We start from the raw sequence: 24359 nt of genomic DNA, 5'->3' as shown, positions 1-24359 counted from the left end.
AATCGAAAAACCTGCAACCGTGTCATTTCTGTATCTAGCACCAAAAAAAAGCAGCCTGCATAGGTCCCACCTACTCTGTACATAGTGTTCTTTTCAGTTCCTTATCATTTGGTCCATTAACTGAGGGCCGTTCTGGGATGCTGTATTGTTGGATAATAAAGTGCAGCCACAGGGCCCTTTTCTCCACTTGCAAGTATGATTGTGTCAAAATGGAGTGAGTGGATGGGGAGAAGTTTATTTTAAAATGCTTATAAAATTTAATAGCTCTTTAATGAATGTTAATTCTAGGAGCCACTGTTTTGAGCTGTCCTCTGAATCTTTAGACCAAACTTCTAACATTTTTGTGAGCTTTTTTTCACGTGGAGAAAAGTCATGACTCGTTGGAGGATATGTCATTACCAGTGAGAACAATGTGAGTAGGCCCAATTGATTAAAATAATACAGAACTGAATATGAAATTCATTATCTTTAATACATTACAAAATAGTGTCTATATGCATGTCATGTAGGCCTACAGCAGTTTATATGTAGGATGTGGTAGCAACATTCTATCAAACAGTTCTCTGTAATTGGGAAGCTTGGGAGATTTTAATTACATTTTTTATTATATACAGTTTTACAGACTTCTCCACAGAAAACATTTTGACACATCACAGTAGGAAAAGCACAGGAATAAATAACATAATTAATGAAGGACTCAGTTTCAGGGTCGTGGTAAACGAAAAGACCTAATCACTAAACTGCTGTCTTACAATTCTCCTTTTTAATTATAATTACATTGCTTCATTGCCTCTCAGTGCCGTATATGTAGTGCAGGGCTTGACTCCCTGTGTTGTATTAACATTTTATTTTTGTTCATGTTAAACAATTTTATAACACACTGTTAAGAGCTGCACAGTTGGAAATTGCTTTGGTTTCTTCATCATTTTCTCTGTCTCTCTGTCATGACTTGCACAGATGTTTGCCGGCCTGTGAGAAGTGTTGCTGACTGTGGAGGACTGATATACCCTCATTTGAATATCATAGCCAGGGGGACAGCTCTGTGTATCTGCCATATGTGCTCCCTCACAGCCTGCCCCTGACTGTACACAGAGCCAGACATCTCTCGCCCTCTCTTTCCATTATCCATATGTAATGAATTTCACCCATGCATGTCCAAACACATCTGCTACATGGAGGAAATAGCCTGTCCAGTGACATAGACACACAATCCTACATGGACCAGAAGCCCTAGGTGTCCTTTGTCACATTGGTATGATCATACACATTCAGACCACCCTGAGCTTTACTGTAGAGTCATGTGTATATTTCACCAGGCCTGTGCTTCAGGGTGTATGCTATAAACTACACAATGACCAAACGTGTCTATACAATCTAATCCATCACTTGCAAGTACCTGTAAAATATTCTTTTGCGGTATGATGATTGCTAGACTGTATATCTGCATATACACACACACTGAGATTGATAGCACAGAGCGGCACCGAACTGAATAGCCCGGTTACATAATCATGAGGCAGCGAGGCTTTGCGCCTGCGAAATGAACGAGCAGGTGGAGGAGGAAACATGCGCAGTAGAAGCCCCGTCAGCAGCATCAGGACCAGAAAGATCCCCAGGATCCTGCGATGCGAGAGGATGGTGCATGTAAACACGCCGAGGGAGATGACCTCGTCGTTCCTCCAGCCTGCAGCCGCTGCGTGTTTCTGTTGAATCCCAGTCTTTAAGCCTTTTGAGTGCGACAGGCGGCTACAGGAGGGGTTTTTTTTTTTGTTGGAAGCGGAGGCAGCAGCAGAGATGCGGCGGCAATAACAGCACTCGGATGACATTGGTTTAGTCTCATGACGACGCTTTAAACCTCTGCTGCGCTGCCGCAGACAGCTGAAAGGATTCCTCTCATGTCATCCCACCTGACGAGCTTTCTCGTGTAATGGTCGCCGGTTTCTAGTGGGATGCACATCAGTGTTTGGCCGTACTCGCTCTCCGTCGTAATGGCAGCTCTGTACCAGGGCACGGACGCCTCCTCCCCGGATAAATTTCTGGCCTTGAAAGACGTGAGAGAGGTGAAGGAGGAGACGACGCTGGATGAGAAGCTTTTCTTGCTGGCATGCGAGAAAGGTTTGTTATTTGTTAATCCATCGTTAATCCAATCCTATATTCACTGTTGTTATGCTCATTGTGATGTGTTTAAGATCATAGAAAAAAAATAAATTGTTAGAATCAGGTGATAGCTGTGCAGCACTGATCAATTAAAATATCACTGCTGTATTGCATCTGATACCAGCAGGCCTGCATGTACTGAAGGTAAAATACACCATGACGAACAGCTTGATGGAGTTCCAGCAGGGTCACTGCAGCAAGCAAACTGTCAGACCACTTTTTTTTTTTTTTCCTCTTTCTTTTTTTCCCCTACCTTTCATACAGCTGCCTACACGTTGGCTACTGAGAAAATTTGCCCACCGAGGTTAAGATATATGTAGTTGAATGTCTGCTCTTGTGAAAGTTTTCTGGTCTGCACAAGGAAAGTTAGAGCAAACAAACTGAAGCGAAACTACACAAGACGCAGACAGTGCAAGCGTAAAATAGCAAGGAGGCATGGGCATACTCAACTAGTCAGATGGGAGGGGAATGTTTCATTGATAACTTCAGAACATTGTACAGGGGGACGCTGTTGCATGTGTGCAGGCCAGTGACTGCCAGTGTGACCATATAAAGTCTCTCCAAACATGGCTCAGCAACAGAAATTGTCCTTTGAGGGAGATGTTATTGTTATACCCCACTGAGGTTAAGAGGACTGCTGGAGCTGAGCCTGCTCTGTGAGAGTGTTTGCTTCATGGCTGAAGCTGTGTGTGTCTCCTTGGCGTCAACCACAGATGATGCTTCACTAGCTTTTGTAGACCTGACATTGTGAGAATTTCATAAAGTGGATTCCATTCATGATGTGCCGCCTTGTCTTTTGGCGTGCTCCCCAGGCGACTACTACATGGTGAAGAAGCTCCTCGAGGAGAACCGACACGGCGAGCTCAACATCAACTGCGTAGACGTGCTGGGCCGAGACGCCGTGACCATCACCATCGAGAACGAGAATCTAGACATCCTGCAGCTTCTTCTGGAGCATGGCTGCCAGGTAGTAAACACACACACACACACACACACGCTCAGCATAAAATATTACATGCACAAGATCTCACTTTTTTAAGTATTGTCATGATGTCAGTTTACTGCTGCTGTGTGTTGTTTTGACATGAAATCTGCCATCTGATAGCTTGTAAAATGATGTGTTTGTTTCTGAAGGCAACAGATGCCCTGCTGGTGGCCATAGACTCGGAGGTAGTGGGAGCTGTGGATATCCTCCTCAACCACAGGCCCAGGCGATCTTCCAAGCCCTCAATTGCTGTTAGTCTCATCTTCTTTCATGAAAAACACTATGAATGCAAAGAACAGGCTAATATCATTTGTATTTCTTATAACTTCTGCTCAGTATTTCAGATTTTCATCTTTTTTTTTTTTTTTTCAGAAACTGATGCAGCGGATTCAGAACCCAGAGTATTCCACCACCATGGATGTGGCTCCGGTCATTCTGGCAGCCCACAGGAACAACTACGAGATCCTGACTATGCTGCTGAAACAGGACATCTCGCTCCCCCGGCCCCATGCCGTAGGCTGCGAGTGCACGCTCTGCAATGCTAAAAACAAGAAGGACAGCTTACGACATTCCAGGTACAGGCCTCCTCCATCATCTAGAATTGAGAAAGTGTTACAGTACAAATGGTGTTGACTTTGCCCAGATGGCTGCATTAAGCTCCCATTGATCTAAACCAGAAGACCAGTGTTGCTCTGAATTATTGTTACTTGGAACAGTCAACTTCGCTTTTGTCTTGCGGATGATGCCTGCGTAATTTTATGTGATGACTGTTTTGGTCCTTGCTCTGGTATGTTGGAGCTTAAAAACAGCTATGAATCATTTGGTCTGTCAAATTAAGCGTTCGGGAAAGGTTCTTGGGAAACATTGCGACACCTTGTTTTGATGATAGCATCAGTCTGAAAATATCATCTTAAGCATCTGGAAAGAAATGAGTTAGTGATTTATGTCTTGACTTTTGAGAAATGTTGTTATCTGTTTTTTTTTTTGGCAGTACCATGAATGCTTACCCTGTTTATCCCACAGAGGGCTGCAGGCCTAATGCCCTCTGGTATTGCCAAGCTCAACTTATCTAGCCATAGAGAGCCAGTCGTGGCATATTAATTTTTCCATATAAGTAATTGTTTTGCACTGAAATATGAAATTACTGCAAATTAAGCAGTAAACAGCAGTGTTTCCTTTGGTAGGTAGTGATTCTTGGTTTCTGATGCCATCTTGGAATTGCAGATGAGATTTTGCTGATCTCCTCTACTAGCTGCTAGACATTTTTATTCTCCCTGCAGGCCAGTGTATCTTCCCACACAGTACACTAAATGAATCAGTCTGCCGTTTGGCTGGCAAACAGCACAGAGGTCAAAGCAGGTACAAATGAAACAGCAAGAGGACTGACTGTTTCTCCATTTTCCCTTTTCTTTATCTCTACACCTCCATCTGTTCCATCCTGTGTCTGTCTCACATCTCCTTTCATCCCCCTTTTTCTTTCCGCCATCACCTCTGCCTCCTCATCTCCACTGATCTTCGTGGGTCAGGTTCCGTCTGGACATCTACCGGTGCCTGGCCAGCCCCTCCCTCATCATGTTGACTGAGGAAGATCCCATACTCAGGGCCTTTGAGCTGAGTGCAGACCTCAAGGAGCTCAGTCTGGTTGAGGTGGAGTTCAGGTACGATTGCTATCAGCTGCTGCACCTCCGTTGGTCATGTCAGAGCAAGTTTAATTTCTTTGCGCATAAAGACTTAGGGATACATAGAAAAACTTGCTCGCAAACATATGTACATACACGCGTACAGCCATATTGTAAGCCCTCTTCCTTTATAGTCTGGGACAGATAAGAATCATAATCTCTCATGTGGTTTGATTGTATCTGATTTCTTTGACTCCAGGAACGACTATGAGGAGCTGGCGAAGCAATGTAAGATGTTTGCCAAGGACCTGCTGGCTCAGGCTCGAAACTCTCGGGAGCTAGAAGTTATTCTCAATCACACGTCCAGTGAGGATCACGTCGACAAGAGAGGCTTACTGGAGGAACGCATGAACCTCAGCCGACTCAAACTTGCCATCAAGTACAACCAAAAAGAGGTTAGCCAGGCAAAGTGCAGCTGCAGCTGTCACATGAATGTTTGAATGTCAGTATCAAGCCGATCTGCAATATACGGGGGTTGAGCTGTACTGCCTGATAAATTAATTTATAGATATTCACAGATTCGTGGAGAGCTAATGATATAAGGATTATTATTAATGTTCTCTTATTTAGTGTACTTCATATCGGACTAAACATCTGCTGCAGTACAGTAGAGCTTGTCTTTGGGAAATATGAGTTTGGCAGGATAAAGTGCTTCCTCCAGGCAACGGCAGTCAAAGACAAACTAAAGCTTGCAGTTTGAAGCTGTGGGGCAATTTACAGCTGGGATGGCTCAGAGTGAATAGTTTGACTCATATATCACAGCACAGCCAACTGCATACCATCGTTTCCTGTTGGGGGGATAGCACAGATAAGGTTCTTCTTAAGGCTGCACATTAGAGAACTACTCACTTATTCCTTGGCCTTTCTGGGCCAATAGCATGTGTGTGGTTGGATTCCTGTTGCAGAGAGAACATCAACTATTAATGGCCAATCTATATAATACACTTAAAAGCCATTGTAACTGACAGCCTTACTCACTTTGAATTCACAGTGTTTTTTAGTCCACAGCTCAGCTTCATATCAGTTTATCATACAGACACAAGAATGGCATCAATCTTTTCAACTCAAGAAACTGATCAAGTGTATTTTCCAAAACATCTAACTATTCCTTCAACTGATTTGACTTGAAAATGAACAGAACTCTCTAATTCAACCAATTATTTATATCACGATCACTTCCTCTTGTTGATATGTTGCTTATATCATATCTTGTTGCCCCTTTTTCAGTTTGTGGCTCAGTCCAACTGTCAACAGTTCCTCAACACCGTCTGGTTTGGAGAGACGGCCAGCTACCGGCGCAAACACACCTGTCTAAAGATGGCCACAGTGCTGAGCGTGGCGATGCTCTGGCCGCTGCTGTCTGTCTGCTACCTTCTGGTGCCACGTTCCCGTGTGGGCCAGATCATCCACACACCCTTCGTCAAGTTCATCATTCACAGCGCCTCCTACCTTACATTCCTGCTGCTGCTGAACCTCTACTCTCTGGTCTACAATGAAGGCAAGAAAAACACCATGGGCCCCGCACTGGAGATGATCGATTACCTGCTCATCCTCTGGATCATAGGTCAGCTTTTTACCCAGTAAACCACATAGTCGTGTGTGTATGCTATGTGCAGTGTTACGTACTGTATGTAGTTATCACGGTGAATGTTTCAGGTCAGATTTCAGTCATTGAATAATTATTTGTCTCCTAATAGACACAGGAGAATTGAAAATAGAATATGAATTCAATCATACAAATGAGAATTTAATCCAATTAAATTGCCAAGTGGAGTGAAAATGAGAGATTCCTGTTATGGTCTGGCTAAAGTCCAGTATCCTGTATCCATAATCCTATCAGGCAGAACATGACAAACAGCTGTTTCTATAGGAAATGACAGAGAGCCTGGCTTGACTGGATTAAATCTGTCAGTTCTGCTTCAAACTGAGCTCTATAGAAAGGAACTGTGGCTTCTTCTTTCTCCCCGGTGGCCCATCTGAGTGCTGCTATCCCCGTACTCTGCACACACAAGCACACATACATGCAAACATATATTTGCACAAAGACAAACATGAGCACAAGCTATCTTGTCAAATGAGGCTGGATAGTGACAGTCAGAAATTGACTCTGTCTTTCTCCGGGGAAAACCCTCTCTACCTTCCTCCTCTGCCCAGAAACCATTAGCATGATCATTCAATTGCGTTAATGGCCCTGCCTCAGCAGGGATATTTGTCTCATGGCTGCAGCATCCTGCCCCTCTCCACCACACACAAAGCACGGCAACCACAGCACAGTGGGCTAGATTTCATCGCTTTCATTGTCGGTTTGATAAATCATCCCAATAACTGCACCTCACGGATTATAAAAAGATGTGGAAGCAATTGACTTCTATTGTTCAATGTTATTAAGATGGTTGCGGTGTAATTTGCAATTTATTCTGTATATTGCAGGAGTAAGATCAGTATTTGAGTCATTAGACAGAAGGGTAATGGGTTTTTCCATAGGCTGAGATAACCCGCCAGAGGGGCAAAGATTCTTAAGTACCACAAAAGAGCAACATCAAAGATAGATTTTAACAAGTTCAGCAGTTTTTTTTTTCTCCAAGGTTGCCTCATTGCAAAACAGCTTGACTGTGCAATGTGATGGCAGTGGTGCAGGTTTTACGCTCTACAGTCCCTCCAGCATCAATACAACATAACAGGAATGAGATTGCTAATGATTACCCTGCTCCGACAACCTTGTACAAATGTTATCAGGATGTGAACAAGAGCTATTACAGTTCCTGCATGTGCTGGGTGTCAACAGACAGCGCTCTTCAGTCAAACAGCAGCTTCTCATTCACTCTGCTTTGCATTGCCCCCCCCCCCCCCCCCCCCCCCCCCCCCCCATATCTGTCTCCTTCTCCCTCCATCTTGTTATTACCATGAACCAGATGCCTCACATTAATGTAGAAATCAGATGCTCTGAGTATGTCTGTGTGCTGATACATGCATGCATATGTGTCATAATGTGTCTCAAGGCATCTCTCGCTGCCTATGAGTGATTTGATTTCTGCGTTAGACCACAAATTCAGTCTTTCCATTGTATCCAGATCCTACTTACCAGGCTAAATGAATGGAAATTATTCAGAGACTGAAACAATTCATGTGAGAAACAATACCTAATGGGATTTCTCTGCCAAAGCCTGTCACTCCCACTCTGATTACTTTCTGTTGAAACCATGGACACCAATAACAGAGCACAGGTTCAATCTATTGTAATAATTTCTGAATCAAGGCATAGAGAATATGTTACTACCTCTTGATTTGCAACTGGAGTCAGGTTTTCAATCTTAATTTTATTATCCCTACTGTACTTTTAGACTTGATGAGAAAATTCCATTTGGACACAAAAACCCACAAACACCCATCTTTATTAAATTCCACACACCTCCCTAAATCCCACCGATGACACCTTTTCAGCACATTAATCTCCAATTCCTGTGTCTCATACATTCCTGTTTCCCTCGGGGTCGCACTGTGAGATGACTTACAACTTAATCTGGAAACAGTTTTAAAATGTTGACAGCTTGATACCGTTTTCTAGTGGTGTGTGTATATGTGTGTGTGTGTGTGGCAATAGTGAATTCCTGTTCTCCCACAGGGATGGTGTGGTCAGACGTGAAGCGTCTGTGGTACGAAGGGCTGGAAGACTTTCTGGAAGAGTCAAGGAACCAGCTGAGCTTTGTGATGAACTCCCTTTACCTAGCCACCTTTGCCCTCAAGATTGTTGCCCATAGCAAGGTACCCACACATTACACACTTTAGATTAAGGTGATAAGGTGATAGATGGCTGCAGGTTTTTTTTCCTTACTGGTTTTAGCTTAATATTTAGCTTTTGAATGTGTTTGCTTGTTCTGCAGTTCAAGGATGTGGAGGAGACAGAGAGGAAGAACTGGGATGCCTTCCATCCTATCCTAGTGGCTGAGGGCCTGTTTGCCTTTGCTAATGTTCTCAGTTACCTGCGACTCTTCTTTATGTACACCACCAGCTCCATACTGGGACCTCTGCAGGTAGGAAAGCAGCCGGGACACACACTCTAGTAGTTCTGATTTTTCGGCTTATTGGTAAAAGTACGACACTAGCATTTTTAGAGTTAGAGTTTTGATTCCTTGTAAAGCCAGACATGCAATAAAATGTTTCATTGTGATCCCTGTAGGGGTTTCAATCATGTATCTGTAAAGCACTTTGGATGAGAATCACCAAATTCTTATGTAATGATTATAAAACTGCTTCCCATTCGATCCTTCTCTCTTAACCTCGCCACGCACACACATACACCACCCACTCTCTTCCTCTCCCTGTGAAGTGTGAACACTCAAAACGAGCCCACACCGAACATCACACCAGCTGTGCTCGGCAATATCATAACCATCATCATAAGTCTGAAGTATAAGCATAGTGAACTGAGGCAGTTCTGCTGTAATAATATGCTCATAAGAAGCTGAACTCAACATCATAAAGCTTTGCAGCTCAGTTACCATATATCATTGCACTGTCATCGTTTCTATCATCAACATGAATCAGAGCCTAGCTTAGAAAAAATGTTCAGTGTTCCGACTAACTTCAGCTTATTCAAAGCTGGTGGAGCTGCCTTTGTTCACCAAAAACACATTTTCATCGGATCTGCAATTGATTTTTATCACAATCTGGCACATACAGCAAATCTCATCCATTGGCGACTTCACAGCATATTTGACTGCATGGGAATAAAGGAAAGAAAAGGGAATGTCAATACATACTGTGTGGACATTAAAAGTTGAAAACTTTTAAACTCAGTTTCTGAAATTTATGGATTTATTTTAAATTGCTCATTTTGAGGTTCTTCACAGGCTTTTTCAAATCATTTTAATGTAGATTCGATTTGAAAAATGCATGGAGATTAGGCTGATGACTTTTGACATTTTAAATAAACATCTAAAATTATAATCATTATGAGTGTAGTGCATTAAGAACAGATTTATGTCGGAAAAGATCCAAGAGAAAAGTTTTTCTTCAATTTTTCTAAATCCATGGAAAATCTGTTTTGAATTGGCTTAATCAACGCTCACTTTTTATTTTGCAAAAAGTTATGGAAATGTTTAGCAATACACTAACTAATCTGCCTTTATGCCTCTTACATCACACAAAATAAGTAAAATTTGGGAAAAACAAACATTTAATCTTACAAAAATGGTCATTTCTGTGGTTTTGTGGTCCCTCTGGCTGCCTAATTTGTCCTTGTCTCCCCCTTTGTTAGTAGACAGTATTTGTTAGCCTGTACAGTATATGAACATGAATGTCATATCAATACTGTTTTTCACATCGTATTTGATCTCTCTCATTGATAAACCAACACGTATCCATTGCCAGCAACATGGCAATGGCTTTTATCAATTTATGATAATAACCTTTTGTTTGTGTTGTCTTTTTTTCTGATGGAAGAGGAATATTCTCCACCTAGCTGTGTAAATAGTGAATATCTGTAAAACTGCGCCAGCAAAAGCCTCACAAAGCTTCACATGTTTCAAAAAAGTGATTCACATAGTAAAGTCTGTGTTGATAGTTCTTGTTATGTCACTGTTTTTCCAGCTTTCCAGTAAAGCCAAAAATCTGTTTTGCATATTTTCTACTCAGGCTTCTCAACAATGTCAGTGCCATAGGTGTCCCTTTTTATCACATCATGATATTATGTATCATCCAGCCAGCTGACAGTGAGAGTTTGTAAAGCCAGCCAATGTCTGACTTTGTGCTGGCAGCCTTAAGGATTTCATTTTTCCCCCGTTTGTGACTTACATAAAGCAGCCCTCAGGTATGCAGTGAGTTAGTCTATTTGTAGGGATACCTTCCTGTCATTAAGTCAAGGACGTGTTTGTGGTTGACTTATAAAACACTATGAGTGCCCAGTAGATTGTTAATGAGGGCTTTTCAGCTACAATCTCCTCCATCTTTCTGCTTCCCTCTCTTTTCTTTTCGTCTCTCATCTCTTTCACTCACTTTGTGACATCACTGTCTGGCTTGTCAGGATGGAAAAATGATTAGCTTTGGAAATAGATGTGGCTATGTGTTTGTCGCCGCACCGACACTCACATGGCAGACACACCTCTCCACTAATGTACATGCGCCCACTCATGCACAAACACACACTAACACACACACAGACAGTGAGTCAGTACCGTGTGGGCTGCAGTAATTAATGCAGGTTTCTCTGATCCCATCCTTCCTGAAGAGGCCAGCTCACATTTCTGCTGGGTAGTGCCCTCTACTGAGGTTGGAAAGAGTGACTGAAAGTGTGAGTGTGTGTCTGTATATATCTGCTATCACCAGTGTGCACGCAGTGAGCTCACTCATGGCCCAGACTTAACCTCACTGAGAGTATTAATTTACTATAACCAATGGGACACCAGGAAGCATGTATGAATATGAGAAAAGAGACATAAGTTATGCCCCAGCTCCCAAACTACATACAGATCCTGACCAGGTTCTGAGAGGTGTGTTCACACTGTAAATATAACTAAATTAAGTATTCTGATTTCTACATGTGGTGTTAGTGGATGCTATTGCACTACAGAAAGAAAATAAAGGAGAGACTCACAGCTGGAAAACATTTTAAACAAATGGGGAACAGTGTCGAGACGGCTCCAGGAACAAAAGAATATAAAAATAAAATCTTTGGACAAACAATTTGTTTTTGCTTTGCTAAATTTAATTAGATATGAAGTCCATGTATTTATAGAGTGCATTTTAAAAAGGTACTTTACAGGGAAATGGCAGTGAAATGCATTTAAATAATGAAAATGACAATAAATAGTAATTCTGAATCCACCGGTGCATTCTTTGTATTTCTGTAAAGTACATTTCTTATATATGATCAGCCAGTACAGTTATGTTGGCAAATTAAAGTGCGGTGAATGTTTTATTGGGTTATTTTGTAAAAAGTCTCTGTTTGTGCATCTGTAGATACATTTGAGGCACTTTGAATGTATTAGACCCCCACCCACAGTCAAGGTTAAGAGCTACTGACCTCTTACATTCCTGCTCTGTTTGTACAGTAACTAAGTTAGGCTACCTGTCAGGCTGGGCAAGCAGGGAACACCCTCAGCTCCTAAATCAGACATATACAAAGTGGCAGTGGAAAACACTGGGGGGGATTTAGACATGACAAGAGAATGAATCACCCTAATAGACTGGCCCGTCTCCTCAAACAAGCTGGCTGGGTTTCAGCGCAAACACTCCAGTTGCCAGGTGAGGGGCAGGCAAAGTGGTCATCTCTCACACTGGACACTGTGTGTGTTTGTATTTTGCAAGGGCGAGCGTGTTCTGACGCATCCCTAGGTCCTAGTAAACAGATAAGCCACTCAGGTCTATAAATAGTGGGTTTCCGATGGTCTGAGAAGACTTTCTCTGTCTTCGAGCTCTCTCTCTGGTTTCGTCCATGTTTGCCTGCTGTCCCTCGGGTAGGGTGAGAGCCCTGCGGCTGCCAGAATACGTTGCTGTTTCCACCTCCCCGGGGAATCACTGCTAAACAAGAACATGGGGGGAAAATGGCTACAAGCAGTCAGAAAGTTTGCTTACATGGGGGAAGTGTTGAAAGAGAATCAAAACATCACACTCGAGTAGAAATATACTGTATCTGCCTTATTAAAGTTTTAAAGATACAGGTGAAAACAATGGTTTAAAGAGCAAGAAAAGAAACCTTGGTTGTAGCTAATTCTGCTAAAATAAACTGAAATATAGCTCACAGATAAGAAAGAAAAAATACACAGTAAGCTAATGTGATGCATTGTTACTTTATTTAAAACCATGACATCATGTGTATTTCCCATGCAATGTTAAAAAGAGAGAAGGAAATCACATACATATGGTTTATCTTGTCTGAAAAAAAATTCACTGCTAAGCTACTCTGAGGTTTCCTTGCTATTAGCTTATATAAAAGGCTAACCTAGCTAGCAGACTGCTAACACGGACTGAAACAGCACTGTTGAGGTTATTCTTTACTAATATTGAACAAGTTGGTTATATTGAATTATTAAGCATTATAACGTCACAGTCAGTTACCTCTTCAAAGTCATGTTAATGTAGACTGGCTACGATGTCAACAGATCTCTTTCCCCGCAGACATTTTGATTTATCATAGCAAGAAAAGCACAGGTGTAACTAATAATGTCAGTTACACTGGCTGCTTTCCATTGAGGTGTTTCCTGCTGTTACACAGCAGAGCTTACTGTGACAGCTGGAATGGAATATTTCCAGTGGTTAATACTGTTAGTTTTAACCGTGTCCTTCCTGCTAAAAGTCGAAATGCCTTCTGGGAGAGAGGTCTTTAAGTTTATTTCTGTAGTAATGCCTTCATTTCTCAAAAGTTTGCAACTACTCAAAAGCTACAAAAAAAAAAAAAAAAATCTCGTTCATCTAATCTAGTTACCTCAACTCTGCAGACCACATTACCCAGACATCCGAATGCATAACTAAAAGGGAAATTTGATTTATGTTTATGATCATAAACATATAAAGGCAAAAATACTGCTCTCGCTTTGCCATATTAACTTCTCAGTTCTTCAGAAATCAATTAAACTCCGTACGCATCAGGAAAAAACATTCAGATCTGACCTCAGCTACCTCCCTTGATAGTTAATTAGGATTGCTGGAAAAGCTGGCAGAAAAGTGACTATGAAAAATAGAAAAAAAGAAAGACTTATGTCTACTTTATTAGATCAAATCAGATCAGATCAAGCAGCACATGTTCAACAGACAAATATTAATCTCCCACCAGATCTCCATGGGTCAGATGCTGCAGGAGTTTGGAAAGTTTTTGGGCCTCTTTCTGCTGGTGTTATTCTCCTTCACCATTGGACTCACCCAGCTTTATGGAAAAGACCATAAAGACCCAGACAAGAATCCATCCAAGGACTGCGAGGGCATCTTCTGCCAGCAACAGAGCAATGATGCATTCCACACGTATGGGCCAACCAAAGTCTGTCATTTTAGACAGTGATGACGACAGTGATGAATGTTCAGAATACTTGTTGAGAGATGTTAGAGGTTATATATATATATGTGGCTGTGTAAACACAGCTGGTTCCATAATGACTGTAAAATTAGATGTCATCAGAATGTTTTTTGGGGTTAAACTGTACAATGCATCTGGCAGACATCTTGCCCAAATGCCCACTAAAATCTATCTGCTTCTTCCATTTCACAGGTTTATGGGGACCTGCTATGCTCTGTTCTGGTACATCTTCTCCCTGGCACACATTGCACTTTTTGTCACCCGTATCAGCTACACAGAGGAGCTGCGCTCTTTTGTGGGTGCAATGATCATAGGCACCTACAACATTGTGGTTGTTATTGTCCTGACCAAGCTGCTGGTGGCAATGCTCCATAAAAGCTTCAGGCAAATTGCTGTAAGTGTAAACACAAACTTTTGGCACAGCGGTCTCAACACCATCAAGGCTCATTTAAGTTCAATTTGGAACAGAAAGTTGAAACTATTGTCATTTGATTTAATTTTACTGTAACTCGTCTTGAAATGTTACACATGTGCTTAATTGTTTTTGGTGGAACCCAGCTGCACATTTTCTGTTTCCTTTGAACCTCCATTTGATTTTGATTATGCAACTCATTCCGCAAAAAAGTCTATCCTCTTAAGGATTTCTGCAGAAATAGTGGTTTTGCATATTCACAGCACTTAAAAGTCAATTCTCACATTCCTGTGTTCTTCATGTTCTTCTTGGCTCATGGATCTCTGTAGAATCATGAGGATAAGGAGTGGAAGTTTGCTCGGGCCAAACTGTGGCTTAGCTACTTTGATGACAAGTGTACCCTGCCACCACCGTTCAATATCCTCCCCTCCCCAAAGACTGTGTGCTACTTGGTGACCAGCATGAGCAAATGGATCTGTTCACATACCTCGAAGGGCAAGGTGAAGAGACAGAACAGCCTGAAGGTAAGAAAAATTGTTTTGTGAAAGCAAAATTGTAGTAGGTTAATGGCTGCGAGTGCATCTTTGTGATTTGATTGATGGATTATTTTCTGGAGGGGTAAATTCAGTCCTTCCCCCTAATCTTAAACAAATGGTCACCCTGCGTCAACCATTTTTTTTTGCAATTTCATCAATCTGAATTCCTTCGCTGTCTGTTCCATGCAGGAATGGAAGAACCTTAAGCAGAAGCGTGATGAGAACTACCAGAAGATCATGTGCTGTCTGGTTCACCGCTACTTGACCTCCACGCGGCAAAAGATGCAAAGCACAGACCAGGCCACGGTGGAAAATCTGAACGACCTACGCCAAGACCTCTCCAAGTTTCGCAACGAGATGAGGGACCTGCTCGGCTTCCGGACGTCCAAATATGCCATGTTCTACCCAAGGAGCTAAAGAAAGACCAGATATCGCTGCCTGCCCCTTTTCCCCTCTCCCACTGACAAAACTTCTGCTTTTAGTTTATCTGGGATGACGTATGACCCGAGCATGTGCAAAAACTTTGCACTTCTCCTTCAGAGAGGAGGCAACTTTTAAAGCTGGAACTTAACTAGAAAAATATATATTCTCCACCAAAGCCCCCCCGTCTCAGGCCCGCCCTATGTATTATTCAGCTATTCAATTAAAAAAAAAAAAGTTTTGTAAATAAAGAAAGCCATTGTTTTCAACAGAAAGACAAATAAAGACTTATGGAAAAAACTGACCTGCTGGGACTTTAATGGCTGATACAATTCACTGAATGCACTTCTGAGATTTGAAGTTGTCTCTCTGTGAAAACTGGTGTTTGGCCACTCAGGTGTGAAAGCCAGAAAACAGTCAGCTGTTCAGCCAACAGCCCAGCAGTCTAGTCCATGTGAGAGTCACATTACGCACACCTGATCCATTCTCATGCTTAGCAGAGCGTACTTGCCTTGGCTGATCTTAGCTGAACAGCTCAAATATTATCTGTCATTATTTGGCTTCCAGCTGAAAGTTCTTGTACAGAGACAGCAAGCAAAAGGAAAATGTTACAGGAGTTTTATTTGGGCAGATGAAACAATAAAATATAAATAATATTCACAGACTTTTTCATATGAAAATATTTTTCATTTCATACCTCTTCCTTTAAAAACAATGACAGTAAGTGAATGACGTATGCTGATGATGGCGCTTTGCATCTGGAAACAAACTAAAGAGGAGAGCTTTAGCTAGGAAGGTCCTTGTTTGTTTCACATAAAACCAGCATAAAAATCTTTTTAAAAGAATCATCTACATATTAAATATTGCACTTTAATCACCACATTTAAAACGTGCAAACCCTGCCCATTAAAGTTGAACACAGAAAATTAACGGCGAGTTGTTATCACCCACCATTAGATCTACAACAACCAGCTGTAACAAATCCCCTTTGAATACCAGTTAGGCTTGAGATTTTTAAGATTATTCTGCCAGATATTGTTGTTTAATGAAGACTAAATAATATTTAATAATGATATTAAATACCTTAACTTATATTGCACTCTACAGCCTCCAAGGAAAATAAAATTGACAGTTAAGACAATTTTTTTATATTAATGGTGCCATCATAGGATGTCAGAAAAGATGTACAGACTGAAAACTTCAAACAATCTTATTAATGTTTGTCTTGTGAAATATGAGTCTGTGACTTGTTATACACCATAGTCTGGGCTCCTGTTATTGGCCGCAGTGTTATTCCCTGCTAGGGGCATGTCAGGAATGTGACTACAGAGTGCGAATGGGCTGGGAACAGGGATTAAAATTTCAACTCATTTTGTTGCTGAATAATCTGAGGTTGCGTACGAGGCTGGGTCTGCTAATAAAAGACAGAATGGAAGGTCTTAATATCTTCTTGTTTATTCTAAAAAACACGCAATCCTCAGAAAAATTCATAAAAAAAATCTGAGTTCCCCTTAACTGAATGAAAATGGCAGCTCCGCATCCAGATTCAGCTTTGGGTTTTTTTTTGTTGCCTGTGTTTATGTTGTTGAGAGTTTTGCTTAATTGTTTCCATCCACAGCTGAGCCTCAGGCACACCAGTCCGCAGAGCTACTGGAGCTCAGCACCGCTTGTTTTTCAGAACGCTGAGTCCTTTCTGGTTCTTCGTCTTAAACGCCATGACAAAGTGGTGAGGGGCGATTTTCCCACGGCCCTCCTCGTCCACCTGGCCCATGAAGATGTAGTTCAAGCCTGGTGAGGTCACACAAAAAAAACCTGAATGCAGTGGCGGAACGGCAGAGACATTCAGGGAGGCCAAACATCAGAATCTCCACGCGGCATATGTATACCATATGTTTATATGCATACATATAAACATATTGAATGCTTCATTGACTGTTTGGACAGTGAGTTCTTCTGCTCACCTCACACTTTGGAGCGAGCTCTGTCAACCGAGTGTGACGGCACAGCAGAGGAAGCAAACTCAGAGCCATAGGTTATTCAAAACAGTCAACCAGGAAGTGCATAGTGATTATCATCATTTAGATAACGACCAGGTTTCTGCAACAGTGATTTCATACGTCAGAAAATATATTCTGGCGAACAGTGAGCCAATCTAATTTCACCAGCGCGATGTACACTCACCTCTTCTGACAAATGGGCACTTCTTGCACAAGATAATGATCTTGGTGCTCATGGTCTTTCCTGCCTGCTGGATGGCCAGACTGCCTTCTTTATACACATTGATGATGGAGACAGTGGCGTACATACTTCCTCCTCTCACCACCGCCGTAATCACAGTCCCGGTTATCACTGTCATACACAAACAAAAAGGTGATGAAAAATAAAATGAAAACATACAAAAGTACAGAAATCCACCTGTGAATATACTGTGTGTTGTGTTACATGGAATACGTGTGTCAACAGTTCACACACTTTCTCATGAATAAGAACAAATAAGGAACCAGAGAAGACAAATGGAAGTCTAGGATGAGATCTGGAAATGTTGAATGTGCTGTAGCACAGGGAATCTGCTTTTTTATTGACATCATCAATAATCTGAGGGAAATGTGAACAATGTGTTCTTACTATGCTTGTCTTTGAAGTGCACTGTAAAGATGTCACGATGAATTAACAGCACAGGCACACATTTCCTTTCAGGCCTTTAACACTCCCCACATGACCTTTTTATAGCTCCTTCATCCACCCATGAGCGAATAGCTCCTTCTCAAAAACCCAGAAAATGCAACTTCAAGGATATCATTGACTGGACTTTCAAAGACGAGCACTTCCTGAATATGGCTTGTGACAAAACCAAGTTAAATGTGTGGTTTTTAATTGATTAGCAGACAGTTAAAATGTTTTGCATGAGCAAAGGTGACTCAAAATATAACTAAATATTCAATATAATTAAATATAATATAAAGAGAAAACACATAGCAAGTTAGAGCTTTTGCCTAAAAATATATTTGTGTTTTAGTAAACAAATACAATTGAGATAAAAGATAAAAAATCTGAAACTATGAGATCATCTTACAGGTTGAGTCATTTCTGTCTGCTGGTGCTTAAAATGTGCAGGCTGAAGTTTCAGTTATTTCCTGTTTAGTCTGACCAGGTCTCCAGAAGTACAAAAAATACAGTTTTGTTGTTTGGACTTGCCGACCATGGAGGAGACCTGACGTTTAGCGGTGACAGCAGAGTGATAGTGGAACCAGTGGAGCGAGAGGGAATCACATCTCACACAGCATGAGCAGGATTCTTTACACTGATGGTACCAATATGTCTGGACTTCACATACTGTCCGTTTCATTTCCTGTCAGGGATGAGACTATCCAGAGAGCTGCCTGTTTTAGTAATGTTGTTCCATCTGTTGCTACTGTTACACAAAGCAGTGAGCTGCTTTTGACAATTCAAAGTGCATGAAATTATGACTGTAAGTGTTGATTAGCCAAACTATTTTCAGTCTACTGTCTCGCCCATTCATTAAAATGCGAGGTAACATGTCATGTGCTGATTCTGCCACCACATCACACGGGCAACTTTTCCCACATGCGCCGCCACATCGCTTGCCTTTCCACGGTTCATGACGCGGATCCAGGCGAGCTCTTTGAAATGCCAGTCTAACACATGTAGTAAACGTCTCTGAGAGGAAAAACATCAGAGAGCAGGAGAGCAGCAAACGGTGGCCAAGCCTGAATCAACACGTTCATTTATCAACAGTTTCCCCACAGTCAGAGGCTGAGCATATGTGTGTTTACACTGGAGGTAACTGTGTCCTACTGTATACACTCCTTTACTTCCTGACAGGCTATCAAGGAAGTCTTTGAGATGTACAAGGAAAAATCAGAGGCGCAAAGACAGTGACATGATCAGTACTGTAAACTGCATGTCTCAGGAGTCTCTGTGCTGCTCAGGTTCAGACTGCGTAGGGTTAGAACACATGTAACAGTAGATATGTTCAATAATAGCTGGAGCAAATCAGTGACTTCTTCTGTGGTTTTAATAAATTGCAATAAGCATTGATGTCCTTACCAAAATTGCTGGAGCAGTAATTGCTTTCAAGTGTTCCTCGTCTTTTGCATTTCTGCTGGCACAGGGCAACAGAGTACTTCAGAGCTGCAGACACACACGCACACACACAGAGATAATTCAGTCTCTGTAATTCTGCATGTCAATGATTCAAGCATGTAAGTTATGGCTGCATCTGCTTCTTCTGTGGTTTATTTACAGAATATTCTCAGTAACTGCAAACGACTGGCCGTCAGCCTCCCAGACAATGCGCAGTGTGTAAAATGGCAAGATAATGGGACAAGTGAACATCTGTTTTTAGAGTTAGACATAATAACAAGTCCATAAAGGAAAGAACCAAGACTTAAAGAAAATACAAGGTGGTTGTCTAAATATTATCCCTACTGGAGAGGGGAAAGTTGGGGAAGATAAGCCAACCAGAAAGCATTGTAGTATGACAGTATGACATCATGGCAGGGAGGCGCCAAAATATCCTGGCTTGACTAAGGGAAAAAACAACATTGTGTGGGAATGCGAGTTTGAGTATGAAAATGAGCTGTGATTGCGGCTGCAGACGCACGCCCACACTGTATAAGGACTTGTTTTGTGTACAGTTTACATAAGAGAAACATGTGCTGTTGTTGGCTGCGTCTATAATCTGATTTATAGAGCGGAACCATGCATCACAACTGCACATTTAATAGTGAAGATCCACTGTTTTTCATTCATATTTAAACAGGATATTTGCACTTATGTTCGCTAATTCTTCAGATGTAGTATAAATCAGCTCTGATTCAGAATTCAAAAGCTATGAAGGAGTTCATTGTCTCCATATTGTATAATTACTTAAGCAGCACACTTCACTTATTCCTTCTCTTGCCCAGATCTGCTATCAGAAGCAGATTCCAGATTCCTCCCGTCGTGTTTAAAGCAAAGATAAACCCCACATGTTAGCAAGAGAATCCAGTAGTAGAAAGCCAATATAGTCTCATAGCTACATCAACAAATACAGATGTTAGAAGTCTTCCAGAGGTTTTTATTGGATAAAAGCTGCTACCTACGTATGGGCCTGGTGGTGACTGGCTGTGTGGTAGTGGTGGGTGGTATCGTGGTCATGGGGAATTTCTTTGGTCTGAACTTGTAATGTCCAATGAAGCCGTCTGCAGTTAGACTGAGATCTGACAGGAACTGGATTAGGAGCTGGTTCCCCTCGGAGAAGACTGGCCTGCAGAGAGAGAGACAGACAACCGGGCTGAGGGTAAACTGAGATGAACTCGCACTCACGGATGTTTTGGTGAAATTAAAATCTTCTGCATGACAGAATCACCTACGCTGGGGGGCTGTCTCCGCAGTATTTGCCAATCCTTTTAGCATCGTTGATTTCTGCCCCGTTGAAAATGGAGACATGGTCGTAGCGGCAGTAGTTATCTCTTTCCACATCAAACTTCTCAAACTTGACTTCAATAATCTGCAGCAAGAGAAACAAAGAAAATCCTTTTTCAACTATACAAACTTGTAATATCAGACTAAGGTGTTTGATTAAAAGGTTACTCTGTCAATTGTGGGTTCATGTTGTCCACACCCAGTACGCACTGAGCCGCGTTAAAAAGACATTATAGGTCATGTAATCCCTAAAACCCAATTACTTAATGGCTACTGCCCACTGGCAATTTACATATCACACCTCCTTTTACTAATGAAAACTTGTTTTAAACCTTCTGACCTGATTCTTTGGTGCCACTATGTGCCAGGAGCAGGTGACTCCAGCTGGGTAGTCCTTCTCAGGCCAGTTGGGGGTTTTGAAAGTCCCAGAGGGCTTGTCCAATCTGCCTCCACAGTACTGGTCCCCTGTGGAGGAATGACTGAGGTTAATCCTGGATCATCATCATGACTCACAGTTGACTGTTGCACAGTGAATCAGCAAAATATCAACCCTGTTTCTTGGAGGAAAAGACTCAGATCTGCCATCCATGTTAAAGGCAGGGATGGTGTGTAAATTATAGGGTCATGGAATTAACCGCCTGTCTCCTTCAGTCGCTCTCATTGCCTTCTTTGTTATTATGAGCACCCTAAAAAGCAAGTCACTCATTAATCCCACGAAGTGTGCGGTTTTAAAGAGACGACACACACCCAGTGCTGTCAAACATCTGAGAAACATCAGTTCAATAACCTCACAAGCTCTTTAGACTGTCAAAGAACTGAATCTCTTAAAAGCATGTGTTCTTTGCAACATACACTTAGATTGATGTTTCCCTTCCAACACTAACTAAAGAAGTACAATTTAGTACAGTCACAAAAATAGACACCTAACAAACAGAGGACATGTTGTGCTGTACAGTTTTGACAACGCTCAGAGACAGCATAGCAATGATCTATCTGCTATCTAAGAGCCCGGGAGGCTGGTTAATAGACATTGTCCATTACGGCTGACAGCTCCTTCGGTACAGAGAACAAGCCATTAAAATTCCACAAAAAAAGCAGATGAGACTTTTGCAACCGTGCAGAGAGGAAACAGCTCATTCAGCTCTGAGTGATACTTGTGACCTGTGCTTTCTGCTGAAGTGCTCCAAAAAAGTTTCAGCGAGAAATTCCACATCAGACTGTGAAAAGTGTTGAGATGTTGCTCTCTTTTGGTCTTTTGGTTCTTTTGCTGGAACCTTAAACTAATGGCCTCGTCTCAAACAAATGAAATCCCCAAAGGTCACTGGCTTTTACTGGGAATGAAAGACAGAAAGACAGAAAGAAAGAAAGAAAGACTGCACTGCCTTTTGTTTTACTGTGTCTGCATGCCTTGGAAATGTTTCACAGATTTATACAAAAGCTGAGCTTTGCTTAAGGAGGTACATTTCTTGTTTCTGTCTGGGCATTTTGGTACCATGCTATGACCTCACTGAGGCGACTTGTGTTAACAGCTTTGTTAATTTGCTCTATAAAGATTGACCTTCTGCCCAAATAGACACACTCCCAGGCCAGTATCAGATTCCTTTATGGAGTGAAGTCACGACTGAGACAAAATCCCACGTGGCTCTGTATTACATGCTTGGGTAGCGGCAAGATATTCTCTCCACAGCTGCTACCCTTGCAGCCTTGGCACCTTTGAGTAACACAGCAACATTAAGAAGAAGCACACCAAGAAGACCATTCTCTCGGCTCCTTCTTTCCATGTTTGCCTACCCCGCTCATGAGGGTGGGCAGCAGAGAAAACAGCCAGGAAGCCACTCCCAGCGGTGTTGGCATCAGATACCATCTGCATGAGCATCTTGTTGCCAGTGGAAACCAGGGCTCCTGGCTTGAACGTCCCACAGAAGCGACCAAGTCTTTGCCCATTGGCGTGCCCGCTGTAAACATCCACATAGTCATAGCGGCACAGGTTGTCGCTCTCCAGGTCAATAAAGCGGAACGACAGGACCACCACCTTACCCTCAGGGACCTGGGTGGGAATTTACAGAGAGCGTTAAGACCCACTTTCACGTTACTGATAGTATTGAGTGATAAAATGACACCATAGGCACACACCTTGCAGCAATAATTGATCATGATTTCCACATGACATTACATTTACTAAACCTGATACTTGTGTGAATCAGGTTGCAATTGCAGCTGCTTCAGCCACGCCATAGTACAGTATATAATGGAGCCTGTCAGCAAAAACTGCCTTAAGCTGGCTGTGGCTGTGGTTAAGTATTTTTAGAAGGAAATTAGGAGTTTGGGGTTAGTGAGAGAGTATCAGATAGTGCAGCTGTTTGGTGTGTTTTTAATATCAATTTCATCATCGTCATTTTCTATGCTATGATAAGAAAGCAAAACATGTGACTATGAAAACTGGACTCACTGTGATTCTCCAGACACATTTGGTATTTGGTGGGTAAACTCCTGGGTACCCCTGGCTCCCGATTACTCCAGACTCCCCTGTGATGTTTCCGCCGCATGTGAAGGTTGGTCTAAGTGGAGGGCAGGAGGAGAATGATTTCTAATCCCCAAATATCAAATGATGGTGATGTGTTAAAACAATAAACAGGCATAACAATTAACGACAGCCTACGGTTGGTTTAATACAGATTGAATTCCTCGCCAATGCGCCATACGTCCTGCCTGGAAGCAGCGATGACTGCAGAATATTCCCCTAGATAAACTCCAGCTTCTCCACAGACTACATGGGATCCTTGACACCTTGCGCACTGATCAAGCTCTCAAATGAATTGAAATAAATAAATAAATAAAAATGTAAATAAAGGTGTACCTCTGCTGAGTCTGCGCACAGACCTCTGTCAAGAACAGTAGACTCCATGCGCAAAAAATACTGCATGTTCTCCACATTGTTGGGTTGACGGAGCCGGCGCTTCGCCTGCTTTCGCCCCGTGGCAGCATGAGTGGCATCGTGTTGAGCAGCGCACACGGCGGGGAAAAGTACCCACGAGTTCCTGCGGGGAGTTTCAGGAACTGCGAGCTGGGGCAGATGAATATAGCATTTGTTCTGCGTGGTTGGAGGGAGGGAGCACAGGCTGCCGCTTTTTCCCCTAAAAAAAAAAAAAAAAAAGATTATAGACGCGCTGAGAGGGTGGGTGGGTGTGGGAGTGGGTGTGGGGTCCCGCATTACTTTCATACGGCACCTGGCCTGAAAAACCTCGAAAGAGATGGTGTGAACATGAATAAACTTGACTCAAGAAGTTCTAATTACATGGCCCACATACGCATGGCGGAGGCTTCATAAAGAGCCTACCCATGGCAGCAGCTCCTGCATTGTGCTTACACGCAGCTTATTGACCCGATGCGGAGTGACAGAAGACATCTGCGGGAGGAACTTAAACTTCACACCGGCTGACACATCATTAAAGACGGGTGACTGAAATGGCCTCGGGCTGTATTGAATAATGTGCACAGGTAGCAGACACACACTGCTGGAGCGCGATAGAGAGTAGGAGCGCCACCTGCTGGAAATATTGTCTAAATAACCGCTTGGGACACATTTCATTATAGCTGGAATTTACAGTATTTCTATATACTATAACAATGAAACGACTGTATACAGTTTAAGGCGTTGTATTATGCTACCTATGCAGTTCTTCTATTAATGCGAAGCCACGACTCTTCAGCCACAAACAATAAAGCAAATGGGGGG

At 42.2% G+C, this 24359-nt stretch overlaps 2 protein-coding genes across 4 annotated transcripts; one reads left to right on the top strand and one right to left on the bottom strand.

Annotated features, from left to right (window-relative positions):
• Nucleotides 1–1224: 1224 nt before the first annotated feature.
• Nucleotides 1225–15500, top strand: trpc1 (transient receptor potential cation channel, subfamily C, member 1). Its single transcript, XM_071485065.1, has 13 exons — nt 1225–2115; nt 2970–3124; nt 3292–3393; nt 3515–3717; nt 4669–4800; nt 5021–5216; nt 6049–6385; nt 8444–8583; nt 8703–8852; nt 13592–13776; nt 14021–14222; nt 14570–14764; nt 14966–15500. The coding sequence occupies exons 1-13, from the start codon at nt 1950–1952 to the stop codon at nt 15191–15193; spliced, it is 2391 nt and encodes a 796-aa protein (XP_071341166.1). The 5' UTR covers nt 1225–1949; the 3' UTR covers nt 15194–15500.
• A 298-nt stretch (nt 15501–15798) lies between these two features.
• pcolce2b (procollagen C-endopeptidase enhancer 2b) lies at nt 15799–24146 on the bottom strand. Of its 3 annotated transcripts, none has more exons than XM_071485071.1 (10): nt 23991–24146; nt 23481–23757; nt 23073–23181; nt 22415–22670; nt 20964–21088; nt 20572–20708; nt 20302–20465; nt 19265–19348; nt 17378–17545; nt 15799–17008 (listed from the first exon to the last, which is right to left on the bottom strand). In XM_071485071.1, exons 2-10 carry the CDS (start codon nt 23615–23617, stop codon nt 16854–16856), a joined length of 1335 nt encoding a protein of 444 aa, XP_071341172.1. In that variant the 5' UTR covers nt 23618–23757; nt 23991–24146; the 3' UTR covers nt 15799–16853. The 3 variants fall into 3 exon arrangements, with proteins under 3 accessions (XP_071341172.1, XP_071341170.1, XP_071341171.1); XM_071485069.1 differs by having other exon boundaries at nt 23961–24108; XM_071485070.1 differs by having other exon boundaries at nt 15799–16984; nt 23961–24103.
• Nucleotides 24147–24359: the final 213 nt, after the last annotated feature.

This window comes from Trachinotus anak, unplaced genomic scaffold (assembly GCF_046630095.1).
Source record: "Trachinotus anak isolate AG129_WGS33_773 ecotype Australia unplaced genomic scaffold, CSIRO_AGI_Tana_v1 ptg000009l, whole genome shotgun sequence".
In the NCBI taxonomy this organism is placed as follows: domain Eukaryota; kingdom Metazoa; phylum Chordata; class Actinopteri; order Carangiformes; family Carangidae; genus Trachinotus; species Trachinotus anak.
This window is presented reverse-complemented; position numbering and strand designations above follow the sequence as displayed.

What these genes read in the sequence shown, in the direction of transcription:
- pcolce2b (XM_071485069.1), bottom strand. An exon ending in TGTGCGCAGACTCAGCAGAG is followed by an intron (nt 23,182 to 23,480) that starts GTACACCTTTAT and finishes CCCTCCACTTAG; the next exon opens with ACCAACCTTCACATGCGGCG. An exon ending in AATGTGTCTGGAGAATCACA is followed by an intron (nt 22,671 to 23,072) that starts GTGAGTCCAGTT and finishes ATTCCCACCCAG; the next exon opens with GTCCCTGAGGGTAAGGTGGT.
- trpc1 (XM_071485065.1), top strand. Translation starts at nt 1,950, where the DNA reads ATGCACATCAGTGTTTGGCCGTACTCGCTCTCCGTCGTAATGGCAGCT. An exon ending in CCATACTGGGACCTCTGCAG is followed by an intron (nt 8,853 to 13,591) that starts GTAGGAAAGCAG and finishes ATCTCCCACCAG; the next exon opens with ATCTCCATGGGTCAGATGCT. An exon ending in AGAGACAGAACAGCCTGAAG is followed by an intron (nt 14,765 to 14,965) that starts GTAAGAAAAATT and finishes TGTTCCATGCAG; the next exon opens with GAATGGAAGAACCTTAAGCA.